At 56.8% G+C, this 12,757-nt stretch overlaps 1 protein-coding gene across 9 annotated transcripts in view; it reads right to left on the minus strand.

Annotated features, from left to right (window-relative positions):
- ARHGEF1 (Rho guanine nucleotide exchange factor 1) overlaps positions 1–12,757 on the minus strand; it is a 40,547-nt gene that overhangs the window by 18,418 nt on the left and 9,372 nt on the right. For 6 of the 9 annotated variants that reach the window (XM_074385594.1, XM_074385593.1, XM_039466127.2 and 3 more), the window contains exons 5-21: positions 12,637–12,735; positions 12,388–12,430; positions 11,914–12,160; positions 11,460–11,489; positions 10,297–10,396; positions 10,064–10,160; positions 9,934–9,963; positions 9,237–9,374; positions 8,564–8,669; positions 6,455–6,622; positions 5,980–6,125; positions 1,914–2,060; positions 1,592–1,674; positions 1,290–1,415; positions 1,051–1,165; positions 552–652; positions 167–244 (exon numbers count right to left, since the gene is read on the minus strand). In XM_074385594.1, coding sequence (XP_074241695.1) covers positions 167–244; positions 552–652; positions 1,051–1,165; positions 1,290–1,415; positions 1,592–1,674; positions 1,914–2,060; positions 5,980–6,125; positions 6,455–6,622; positions 8,564–8,669; positions 9,237–9,374; positions 9,934–9,963; positions 10,064–10,160; positions 10,297–10,396; positions 11,460–11,489; positions 11,914–12,160; positions 12,388–12,430; positions 12,637–12,735 — 1,854 coding nt within the window. The remainder of the gene's footprint in view (positions 1–166; positions 245–551; positions 653–1,050; positions 1,166–1,289; positions 1,416–1,591; positions 1,675–1,913; positions 2,061–5,979; positions 6,126–6,454; positions 6,623–8,563; positions 8,670–9,236; positions 9,375–9,933; positions 9,964–10,063; positions 10,161–10,296; positions 10,397–11,459; positions 11,490–11,913; positions 12,161–12,387; positions 12,431–12,636; positions 12,736–12,757) is intronic. The other 3 variants (XM_074385595.1, XM_039466128.2, XM_039466131.2) reach the window with 1 other exon arrangement.

Consider the following 12,757-nt stretch of genomic DNA (forward strand, 5'->3'; position numbering starts at 1 on the left):
GGGATGACCACAGGCTGGGGACCATGGGATTGGCATGAGGTGGGGACCAGAGGTCTCGTTCCCTGGGTGTATTATGAGATGGGCAGGACAGGCTGTGGGCTGCATCACAGAATCCCCTGGGCCAAGGAGAGGAGGGCGGCGGGGAGGCAGGAGGGTCAGGTCACACCTTGAACTCGCTCAGCATGGGGTCGCTGCTCTGCCGAAGGTGGGACAAGTCCAGGCGCCGCTGATAGTCCTTGAGCCTCTGGGGCAGAGATAGGCATGTTATGGGGACAAGTTATGTGCTGGGGCTGACCTGTAGTGACCCACACTGGTAAGGCGAAAGCCAAGAGCAACTTCCAATGGGGGCAAGCTGAGGGCAGCGGCCAACCTCCAATGACCCTGAGAGGGAGGTACTGAGGGCCAAGCTAAGCCCCAGACACATGGCGACCCTCATGGGAGACAGGCCAAGGGGTGGGATATGGCTTCCGGACAGGCTGAGGACGGGGCCGGCTTGTGCTCCCACTCCCACACTGCCCACTGTCCCGGGCACGGGGCCAGCCCAGGCTCACCAGCAGGTCCTCCATGTCACGCACGGCTTGGTTGACGTGGTGTAGAATTTCCCGGCAGCACTCGGCGGCCAGCTCCACTTTCTCCCGTTCCGTGGACTCTTCTGCAGGCAAGAAAGAGAGCAGGTCTGGTGAACCCCTGCCGTAGAGGCTCCCGGTTCCGCAGCCAAGAGAAAGGAGAGCTGGCGGGGCATAGTGGCTGCTCACGCCTATAATCCCAGCACTTTCGGAGGCTGAGGCAGGAGGATCACTTGAGACCAGGAGTTCAAGACCAGCCTGGATAACATGGCGAGACCCCATCTCTATAAAAAAATATTTAAAAAATTAGCTGGGCATGGTGGTGTGCCCCTGGGGTCCCAGCTACTCAGAAAGCTGAGGAGGGAGGACAGCTAGAGCCTGGGTGATTGAGGCTGCAAGAAGCTGTGACATTATCACTGATGAAGATGAGAAAAAAAATTTTTTAAAAAGGGAGCCAAGGCCCAGAGAGCCGGGTCTGCAGTACCTGTGTTCTGCCCGATGCTCTGCAGAAGCAGGGGGTACTTGGTCAGCCGCTGCATCTCCGTGGGGATCATGTCCTTCAGCTGCAGGCGGCGGCACCTCGGGCGGCTCTCAGCTTCCTGCAGGAAATGGCTGCTGGCACTGCGATGGCCTAGGCTTCCGGTGCACCCCAGGGCGCAGGCACTGAGGAAGAGTCTCCAGGACCCTCCTCCCTGGGAAACTGGAGGCCAGCCCCCACCTCACCTGCACGAAGGCACAGAACCGAGGCTCCTTGCGTTGCTTGGCTTTGAGCTGCTCTAAGGCAAATGACTGGCGGCTGCAGAAGCGGGAGGAGATTTTCTGGAACCAGGAGCCCTCAGCACCATCAAACTACAGTGAGATTCAGGCCAGGCAGGCGTCTCAGTGGGGATGGGCAATAACAGGGCCTGAAGTACGACAGGCGTGAAGCCCAGACCCTGGGACTGGAGTAAGGTAGGGTCAGGACCCGCCCCAGACCTGGATTCCAGGTGTCTGGCTAGGAGGCAAAGGAGGCCTGGGCATCTCACCCGGGCCAGCAGCACATCTCCGATCTCCTCGATGAGGTAGCCACTCTCCTGCCTCCGCTTCATCAGGCGATCTAGGAACAGGGCTGTGGGGCAGGAGGAAAGGGGCGCTCCGTCAGGGCCTGGAAGGTGCTTTGTGGGACCTGCTGTAGCGTGCTGCGGGTAGGGCTGCAGTTGTGTCTGTATCTGATCCTCGGGGCCGGGTGGTGCATCTGCCCCCACCCCATGTGAGTTCTGGGGTTCCCAGGCAGGCTGAACTCAGGGCCAGAACGGAGCTGCCTGTCGGGCAGTGGGGTGCACAGAGGGACCCCAGCCCTGCACTCACAATGCACCTCGATGAGCTCGTCCAGGCTGGGGAAGATGTTCTGTAGCTCCTCCAGGGGGAAGAAGCCGCCCTCTGCCATGGGCTGGTAGAAGAGGTCATGCAGCACCCGCAGCATGCGCACGTGGGCCGCCTCTGTCACCAGCAGCTCTGTGGGGCCACCAAAGCAGGGAACGCATTGGGGAGAGTGCAGACTGGGGGGCATGACCTCAGGGGCAGGCTGGAGGAGTGAGGTGGAGCGGGGAGGAAAGCCTCCTAGAAGTTGGTGGGGAAAAACTTTCTCCAGCTAGCCACGGTGGTTCACACTTGTAATCCCAGCACTTTGGGAAGTCGAGACAGGAGAATCACCTGAACCCAGGAGTCCAAGATCAGCCTGGACAACATTGTGAAACCCTGTCTCTACCAAAAAAAAAAAAAAAAAAAAAAAAAAAAATCAATCGTCAGGCACGGTGGCTCACGCTTGTAATCCCAGCTACTCAGGACGCTGAGGCAGGAGAATTGTTTGAACCTGGGAGGCGGAGGTTGCAATGAGCCAAGATTGCTCCATTGCATTCCAGCTTGGGCAACAAGAGCAAAACTCCGTCTCAAAAGAAAAAAAAAATAAGCCTGGGCATGGTGGTGTGTGCCTGTAGTCCCAGCTACTCGGAAGGCTGAAGTGGGAAGATCCCTTGGGCCCAGGACGTTGAGGCTGCAGTGTGCTATAATTGCATTACTGCACCCCAGCCTAGGCAACAGAGTGAGACCTTGTCTCAAAATAAATAAAAGGTCCTGGCCAGGTGGCTCACGCCTATAATCCCAGCACTTTGGGAGGCTGAGGCGGGTGGATCAGAAAGTCAGGAGTTCGAGACTAGCCTGGCCAATATGGTGAAACCCCATCTCTACTAAAAAATACAAAAATTAGCTGGGCGTGGTAGCGTGCGCCTATAGTCCCAACTACTCGGGAGGCTGAGGCAGGAGAATTTCTTGAACCCAGGAGGCGGAGGCTGCAGTAAGCCAAGATCATGCCACTCCACTCCAGCCTGGGTGACAGAGCAAAACTACGTCTCCAAAACAAAGCAAATGAACAATTAAAAAAAACTTCTTAAACATCTGCCTTCTTAAATAGCCACTGAGGGGCCGGCACAGTGGCTCATGTCTGTAATCCGAGCACTTTGGGAGGCCAAGGTAGGCGGATCACGAGGTCGAGAGATCAAGACCGGCCTGGCGCGGTGGCTCACGCCTGTAATCCCAGCACTTTGGGAGGCCGAGGCAGGTGGATCACGAGGTTAAGAGATCGAGACCATCCTGGTCAACATGGTGAAACCCTGTCTCTACTAAAAATACAAAAAATTAGCTGGGCTTGGTGGCGTGTGCCAGTAATCCCAGCTACTCAGGAGGCTGAGGCAGGAGAATTGCCTGAACCCAGGAAGTGGAGGTTGCGGTGAGCCAAGATCGTGCCATTGCATTCCAGCCTGGGTAACAACAGTGAAACTCCGTCTCAAACAAGGAAAAAAAAAAAAAAAAAAGAGATCAAGACCATCCTGGCCAACATGGTAAAACCTGTCTCTACTAAAAATACAAATAGTAGCTAGGTGCGGTGGCAGGCGCCTATAGTCCCAGCTACTTGGGAGGCTGAGGCAGGAGAAGTGCTTGAATCCGGGAGGCAGAGGTTGCAGTGAGCTGAGACGGTGCCACTGCACTGCAGCCTGACGACAGCAAGACTCCATCTCAAAAAAAAAAAAAAAAAAAAAAAAAAAGCCAGGCGCGGTGGCTCAAGCCTGTAATCCCAGCACTTTGGGAGGCCAAGGCGGATGGATCATGAGGTCAAGAGATCGAGACCATCCTGGTCAACATGGTGAAACCCCGTCTCTACTAAAAATACAAAAAATTAGCTGGGTGTGGTGGCGAGTGCCTGTAATCCCAGCTACTCAGGAGGCTGAGGCAGGAGAATTGCCTGAACCCAGGAGGTGGAGGTTGCGGTGAGCCGAGATCGCGCCATTGCACTCCAGCCTGGGTAACAAGAGCGAAACTCCATCTCCAAAAAATAAAAAAATAAAAAAGCCACTGAGGATTCCTCAACCCTATGCCTCTCCCTTTTTGCTGTGGCAACCAGCCAGAGTGACCAAGGCTCTCTGTTTGCCAGCCTGGGTTTTCAGTGATAAAACTGGGACTGGTCCAAGCAAACAGGGACAAGTTGGTCATCCCACTCGCCAGCAAGCTTGCAGCTGTGTTTAGTGTCTAACCATCAGACCACATTACACAGTGATTGACAGATTCAGATCCAGGGATCCCTCAAATTTTAGGGGAGTAGATGAGTACTTTTTGGGTCACAGATTCTTCTAAGGAGATATTTAAAAACAACAACAACAACAACAACAACAACAAAAACACAAAAAACAAAAAAAACGTGAGCCATATCCTATCCAGTAGGACTTTCTGGAATGGAAATGTGCTTTATTTGTACTGCTCACCATGGGGACTACCAGCCACCTAGGGTTGGTGAGCACTTGAAATGCACTGTAATCCCAACACTTTGAGAGGCCAAGGTGGATGGATCACGAGGTCAGGAGTTTGAGACCATCCTAGCCAACAGGGGGAAACCTCATCTCTACTAAAGATACAAAAAATTAGTCAGGAGTGGTAGTGTACGCCTGTAATCCTAGCTACTCAGGAGGCTGAGGCAGAAGAATCACTCAAACCTGGGAGGCGGAGGTTGCAGTGAGCCTAGATCACGCCATTGCACTCCAGCCTGGGTGACAGGGTGAGACTCTGTCTCAAAAAAACCAAAAAAACAAACAAACAAAAAAAAAAAAACAAAGACAAAAATGATACACTCATCATCTCTCCACCCAAAAGCAAGCACTGCTAATACACTGATGATTCCCCCAATCTTTCCCCTATGGGGATCTTTTCTTCCCTAAGCAATTAAGATCACACTAGTAACAATCTTATTAAAATGCTTTTCTTTGACTAGGCCTGGTAGCTCACACCTGTAATCCCAGGACTTTGGGAGGCTGAGGTAGGAGATTCACTTGAGCCCAAGAGTTTGAGACCAGCCTGGCCAACATGGTGAAACCCCATCTCTGCAAAGAATGCAAAATATTAGCCAGGCATGGTGGTGCATGCCAGTGTTCTCAGCTACTCGGGAGGCTGAGGTGGGAGGATCACTTGAGCCTGGGAGGGTAAGGCTACAGGGAGCCATGAGTAGGCCACTGCACTCCAGCCTGGGAGACAAACTGAGACCCTGCCTCGAATAAAAATAAAAATATGAAATAAAATAAAATGCTCCTCCTCTGTGCCCAACACCCTGCTAAACACATTACACAAATCATGGCATCTTCATGACAATATTTCTGGTAGGAACTATTAGTGCCCACATTTCACAAGTAAAGAAACAAAGGCAGGCCGGGCGCGGTGGCTCAAGCCTGTAATCCCAGCACTTTGGGAGGCCGAGGCGGGTGGATCACGAGGTCAAGAGATCGAGACCATCCTGGTCAACATGGTGAAACCCCGTCTCTACTAAAAATACTAAAAATTAGCTGGGCATGGTGGCGTGTGCCTGTAATCCCAGCTACTCAGGAGGCTGAGGCAGGAGAATTGCCTGAACCCAGGAGGCGGAGGTTGCGGTGAGCCGAGATCATGCCATTGCACTCCAGCCTGGGTAACAAGAGCGAAACTCCGTCTCAAAAAAAAAAAAAAAAAAAAAAAAGAAACAAAGGCTTGCACCAGAAGTTTCACCATGTTGGCCAGGATGGTCTCGATCTCATGATCCACCCACCTCGGCCTCCCAGAGTGCTGGGATTACAGGCGTGAGCCACCACGCCCGGCAATGCAATGTTCTTAACGTCAGCACCGTCTTGCACTACTAGAAATTCTTTGGAAATGTCCATTCCACAGTGGCACTCACATTTCATTGAAATGCTCTCTGCTGGAACAATCTGAACTTGGAACAAGAGGGAATTTGAAGCTGTCTTCAAGCTCTCCCTGTAGTAAACACCACCAAGATGCACTTCTCTCTGCACCTGTCTCAGCCTTTGCCAGAGCCGGACTATGTCCTTGGCCACAGTGAGGCAGATGGGATGGCACTCACCGCTGATGACCTCCTGCCGCTTCACCTGGCTCTTGGGCAGCCTGTGCAGGGTGTCTGGGGGGATGAGTTCCCGCCAGCCGGGAGGCTCTTCTGGTTCAAGCTCCAGTCCTGACCGTCCCGGCTCCCCGTCATCTCCAGGCTCAGGGCTGTGGACAGAGGTCTTGCTGGGGCCCCAGCTTGGGCCATCCCAGGAAGCAGCCTTCAACTTCTTAAGAATGTTCAACCCCGGTCAGTGGCCTTGGCATTTGATGCCCCCAGGGTAGCCCGTGTGACAGACCAGATCTCTAGATCTGACCAGACTAGAGTTCCCAGATCTCTAGAAACATTCTACCCCCTCCTCCTCCAAGGTCTGTGACCATAGTTGGCCTCAATGACCTCAGCCTCCAGTGCCTATTCCTCTGTGACTCTGACAACAGTCCCTCCCTGATTCTCTAGGCTGCCTTAGTGGATGGGGGAAGGGAGAGGGTTGACATACGTGGCTCGTCGGGCAGGGCCAAGCACTGCCGTTGCAGAACTGGGGTCCATGTCCACGTCGCTCCGGGAGCGGCCCCCACCCCGGCCCTTAGCCCCGAGGCTGCCCCGGGAAGGCCGGCGGCGGTCACTCACCCGCAGGCTCTCTGAGCGCCCTAGACGCCCTGATAGCCTGGACCCCAAGGCCAAAGATAGAGTCAGGCAGAGACCGGGGGTAGAGACAAGGAGAGACCAAGACAAGGACAGAGACGAGGAGGAACCAGGACAGGGACAGAGACGGGGAGAGACCAGGACAGGGGCAGAAACAGGAGAGACCAGGACAGGGACAGAGATGGGGAGAGACCAGGACGGGCAGAGACGGGAGAGACCAGGACAGGGACAGAGACGGGAGAGGACAGGGACAGAGACGGGAGAGACCAGGACAGGGACAGGGAAGACCAGGACAGGGGTCAAACATGCAACAGAAGAGAAAGGAAAGAGAATCAGAGGAGTGCTGGGATTTTAGGGGCGCTGGGGTGGTGGGGGGTGGCTGGGGGAGGGATATTGAAATTTGATGGGGAAGGATGGGGAACCCAGGGTAGAGCATAGGACTGACCCCTCCCTTCCCTGAGGCAGGGGGATGGAAAGAGGGGTGTTTATGGGGTGGGGAGGATTTCCATACTTAACTCTTCAACTGGGAGGATGATGTCCCCACCCACCCCTCACAGGGGGTGAAGGGGAGGGATTGGCCATGGGGAGAAGGGAGGGGCTGGGAGAAATGGGGGAGGGGCTAGCCCTTCCCCCACCCAGGGCCCAGGCACCCACCTCTTCCACCTTCTGGGGAGAGAGGGGCATAGGGTAAGAGGTGGACCGACATGGAACCCGACCCACCTCCCCACATCTACCAGAGGGTCCCCAAAGCAGCGGCACAAGGACGGGCAGGGGGCAGAGCCTGCCCCCCAGCTGTAAGGGGGACAGGGCCCCCGGGGCACAGAGCACAGAGGGGTGGGGGGGGTGGGGGGTTTGAGGGACGGGCACCAGGAGGCTGGAGCGAGGCGGGCAGGGTGGGGGCTTGAAAGAGAAGGGAACCGCCGGGCCCAGTGGCTCTGCCTGTAATCCCAGCACTTTGGGAGGCTGAGGTGGGCAGATCACCTGAGGTCAGGAGCTCAAGACCAGCCTAGCCAACATAAAACCCCACCTCTACTAAAAATAAAAAAATTAGCTGGGCGTGGTGGCATGTGCCTGTAATCCCAGCTACTTGGGAGGCTGAGGCAGGAGAATTGCTTGAACCTGGGAAGCAGAGGTTGCAGTGAGCCAAGATTGCCCCATTGCACTCCAACCTGGGCAGCAGAGCAAGACTCCGTCTCAAAAATAAATAAATAGGCCGGGCGCGGTGGCTCAAACCTGTAATCCCAGCACTTTGGGAGGCCGAGGTGGGTGGATCACGAGGTCAAGAGATCGAGACCATCCTGGTCAACATGGTAAAACCCCGTCTCTACTAAAAATACTAAAAATTAGCTGGGCATGGTGGCATGTGCCTGTAATCCCAGCTACTCAGGAGGCTGAGGCAGGAGAATTGCCTGAACCCAGGAGGCGGAGGTTGCGGTGAGCCGAGATCGCGCCATTGCACTCCAGCCTGGGCAACAAGAGCGAAACTCCGTCTCAAAAAAAAAAACAAAAAACAAACAAAAAAACAAACAAACAAACAAAAAATAAATAAATAAATAAAAGAAAGAGAAGAGGAAGACGGGCTAAAAAATTGAAAAGTGTCAGAGAGACTGGAGGGGGATGGAAAGTTGGAAAAGAAAACCCAGGTGAGAGAGGAGGAGGGAATAAAGGAGATGGAAGGAGAGGAGGAGAGGAAGGGAGGAGGAGAAAGATTAGTGAAAAAAGAAAGGAAAGGAAGCGGGAGGGGAAAAGGAAGGAAGAAGGAAAGGGGGCAATAAGGAAGCAGGAGGGAGATGAGGAAAGGAAAGAGAAAGAAGGGAGAGGAATGGCAAGAGCCAGAGAGCAGGGGAGGAGCAGGGAGAGCAAGAGGCTGGCACAGCAGGCGCAGATGGCAGCAGCGACCCACACCTACCCCCCAGCGCTCAGTAACCTCCCCCCCGCCACCCCTGCACCCCAGCCTGGGCACCTCTCTGTTTCAGCCCCCTCGTCGGTACTCTCCAGGGGCGCCGGGGGTTCCAGGCTCATTGGGCCCTGTGGGGATGAGTCCCCCAGCTCCAGGGGGGCCTCAGCACCTGTGGGGTAGAGGGAGCAGGGCTGGCTCGCATCCTCCCCACCCTCTCATACCCCTTTAGAGACCAGCAAGTGGAGACTAAGAAATGCAAGTCATTTCCAAGACATAAATACAAGGAAGCAGTAGAGCCGGGGTGTGAGCCTGAACCTGGCCAGGCAGAGACCCAAGGGTCTGAGGCCACAGAGGTCTAAGGACAGTGAGGGAGGAAGTTAATGGGGTTGCCAGGCTCCCCACCTAGGGCGCCAGAAATACAGCTCAGAGGGTGGACTACTCATGTACTCAGGGAAGGTTCTGGAAAATGAAGAGCTGATGGAAAACATAGTCCAAGGGGAGGTGGGAGACACAGCACCAGGAGCGGTCAGAGCCTGGGAGCAAAGCTGGAGAAAGGGCAAACTGAGGGAAGGGAAGGTTATGAATGCCGGCAGTAACCAGGAGCAGGGAGGGGCAGACACTGAGGAAAGGGGAGGTGTCGCTGGGGAATGGCTTCTATCTGGGGGTGCCAAGGGGGCAGGAGCACTCCCACCAGGATCCCCGGGCCTCAGGGAGCCCTGGCCCAGGAAACTCTCACCTGGTTCCCGATCTGGGCTGTCCAGGGACAGAAGGTGCAGAGAGAGTCCAGGGGTGTCCTGCCCAGGAGCCCCAACATTCCGGTCTCGAGAGTATACCCCCGGGCCTCCCTTCCGGTCTGTAGCACCTGGCTTCTCAGCTGGGGAGTCAGTGAAGGAGAAAGAGGGAGATGAGAGAACAACTCAAATCCACCCACCAGGGATGCAAGACGCTGTGCTCATGCCCTTCCACCCTTGACTAGGAGCCCCCATCCCCTCCTCCTTCGGACCCAGGAAGCACCTAGGAATCCAGGCCCCCAGCCTCTCCTCCCTCAGACCCAGGGGTCCAGGCCCCAGGCCTTCCTCCCTCAGACCCAGGGACTCCCCCAGCCCCTCCTCCCTCAGACCCAGGGGTCCAGGCCCAGTCCCTCCTCCCTCAGACCCTGTAGTCTGAACCCCCTGACCCTCTTCCCTCAGACTCAGGAACTCCCCCAGACCCTCCTCCCTCAGACTCAGGAACTCCCCCAGACCCTCCTCCCTCAGACCCAGGGGTCTAGGCCCAGCCCTTCCTCCCTCAGACCCAGGGGTCCAAGCCCAGCCCTTCCTCCCTGAGACCCAGGGGTCCAGGCCCAGCCTTTTCTCCCTCAGACCCAGGAGTCCAGGTCCCCAGCCCCTCCCCTGCAGGCTCCCAGATAGATGCTCTGGCTACAGGTCCATTACCATCAACCTCTACTTTAAGGTGTCGAAAATCTGGAAATGAAACGAGAGAGAGAGAGAGAGAGAGAGAGTGAGACAGTGAGTGAGAGCAGCTGGGGAAGCCAGGGGAGGGCAGAGGCCCGGGCTGCCTTACCCTGGGGCTCTCCCCGGTTCCATCGGGCAGCATCCAGGATGCTGCTCAGCCCCTTCTTGGTCTTGGCAGGCTCGTCCGACCGCCGGTTCCCCATCACCTGAGAGGGCAGGGAGGAAGGCTGAGCATCTCTGAGATGACAGTAAAGCAGGCTTTGACTCAAGGTATCCAGAGTCATGAGGCTCCCAGGGCCTCTCGGGAGTGCAAAGGTCAGGATGGGACACTGAAGGAAGCACCTTTTTCCGGAAGAAGTTTCTCCCCGACTTCTTGTCCCCACTCTTGGTCCGCACCCCAAGGTAACGCATGTACAGGCCAATGGCATTGACCACGGCAGCACTGTAGGAGGAGACAGCGAGGGCTCAACACACAAACACACACACACACACACAGGCCCACAGACACCACACAGACACCACACACCACATATACACACACACACCATGCACCACAGACACACACACACACACACCACACAGACACCACACACACCGACACCACAGACACACACACACCAGACACCAGACACCACATGACACACACCATACACACACACACACACCAGACACACCACACACACACACACACACCATGCACACACACCACACATACCACATACACACATACCACATACACACACACCCCACACACACCCACAAACCCACACACACACACCACACAGCTCCTAGAGGCAGAGGCCGGCCCTTCCCATCCTGACCTCACAACTACTTCCTGTGAGACTCTGAGGAGAGATGAGAGGGTTCAAAAGGACAGGGGCCAGGGCTGTGACCCAATGCCCAGGACCCAGGCATCCAGGCCCCCAGCCTCTCCTCCCTCAGACCCAGGCATCTGGGCCCCCAGCCTCCTCCTCCCTCAGACCCAGGCGTCCGGGCCCCCAGCCTCCTCCTCCCTCAGACCCAGGGGTCCGGGCCCCAGCCCCTCCTCCCTCAGACCCAGGGGTCCAGGCCCCCAGCCCCTCCTCCCTCAGACCCAGGAGTCTAGGCCCCAGCCCCTCCTCCCTCAGACCCAGGAATCCAGCCCCTCCTCCCTCAGACCCAGGAGTCCAGGCCACCAGCCTCCTCCTCTGTCAGACCCAGGAATCCAGGCCCCCCCAGCCCCTCCTCCCTCAGACCCAGGAATCCAGGCCCCCCAGCCCCTCCTCCCTCAGACCCAGGAGTCCGGGCCACCAGCCTCCTCCTCCGTCAGACCCAGGAGTCTGGGCCCCAACCCCTCCTCCCTCAGACCCACGAGTCTGGCCCCCCAGCCCCTCCTCCCTCAGACTCAGGAGTCCGGGCCCCCAGCCCCTCCTCCCTCAGACCCAGAGGTCCGGGCCCCCAGCCCCTTCTCCCTCAAATCCAGGAGGCGGCACACCTCTCCCTGCCACCCTCTCTGCCTCCCTCACCTCTTTTCTTCATCGGTAGAGATGGTAGGTCTGCAGGAGGAAGAGAGATGTTTATGACACATTTGCTAGGCCTAGGGTCCCCATCCACCCAGGACACATCTCAGGGTTGCTGTCCTGGGATAGGCAGGCAGAGGAGAGACAGACAGGGGACACGACAGAAGGGATCGGGAAGAACTGTCACAGGAGGGAGGAAGGCCTCTCATCCAGGAAGACGGGATTCAAGTGCCAGATCATGGACAAGACCCGGAAATGGCAAGGGAACCCCAAAGCTGGAAAGGGAAGAAGACTTGGATCCAAGATGAGTTAAAATGACAGGGCAGAGGAAGAGCCCCAATGCCAGGAAATGAACCCTGAAGCAGAAGAAGGAACCCTCAAACGGGATAGAACATGCCAGGCAGCAGGGGTGCCCTGGAGCTGGGGAGGGGTGATGCTCCCACCAGGCCTGGCCACTCACTGCATCTCCTCCAGGTGCATGAGCAGCCGCTCCGCCACATGCCGCTCCCGGGCCTCGTAGCTGGCTCGGTCCCGCCCAACCCAGGCCTCCAGCTGGGTCAGCTCCTGTTCCCAGGGCGTCATGCCCATGAGCCGCTTGGAGCGGAAGTCCTCCAGCTGCCGGCTCACAGCTGCTTGCTGGCTTTGCACCACCTCCTGCACGAACCGCCGCTGGACATCCTCAGAGATGAGGTCGGGCCGAGTGCGGTCTGCAGGGACACACGGGGACAACAGTCCAGCTCCCTGGTGGCTTGGACCACAGTCCCCACCCACCTTTGTACTCCCACAGCCATGCTTCCTGAGCCTGCTGCCAAGAAGGAATGAACGAATCTTGGCTGTCCAAGCAGAGCATGGGAGTGTGGCCTCTCTCCCCCTGGCCTCCTGGGAGGTGTGGTCCCTGCTGGACACCTCTCCCTCATCCCATCCTTCTCCTTACCAAGTTCAAAGGCGACGTTGGGAGGGACTGGCACCCGCAGAACCTGCTCCAGAGAGAGACTGGAGTTAAGAGGAGGACTTGGTGTGCTGAGAGGCAGCCCAGGAGGACTGCCAGGAACCCCGGTCTGAGACAGGGTGCTGGGGAAGGCTGGGGTCAGCAGCTGCCCTCAGGGCAGAGGTTGGGGGCCGGCATGGTGACTGCAGGCCCAAACAGGGATTGCGGGATTAGGGCTGCTGGAAGGTCTCTCACCGCTGTCTTCTCCAGGAAGCTGTGGTAGAAGTCCAGGAAGGCCTTCTTGGCCTCCTTGGGGCCCAGTGAGCCCAGCATGTCGGCATGCAGACAGCAGAGCTGGGGGAGACACACAGCATGA

This window comes from Saimiri boliviensis, chromosome 14, assembly GCF_048565385.1.
Source record: "Saimiri boliviensis isolate mSaiBol1 chromosome 14, mSaiBol1.pri, whole genome shotgun sequence".
In the NCBI taxonomy this organism is placed as follows: Eukaryota; Metazoa; Chordata; class Mammalia; order Primates; family Cebidae; genus Saimiri; species Saimiri boliviensis.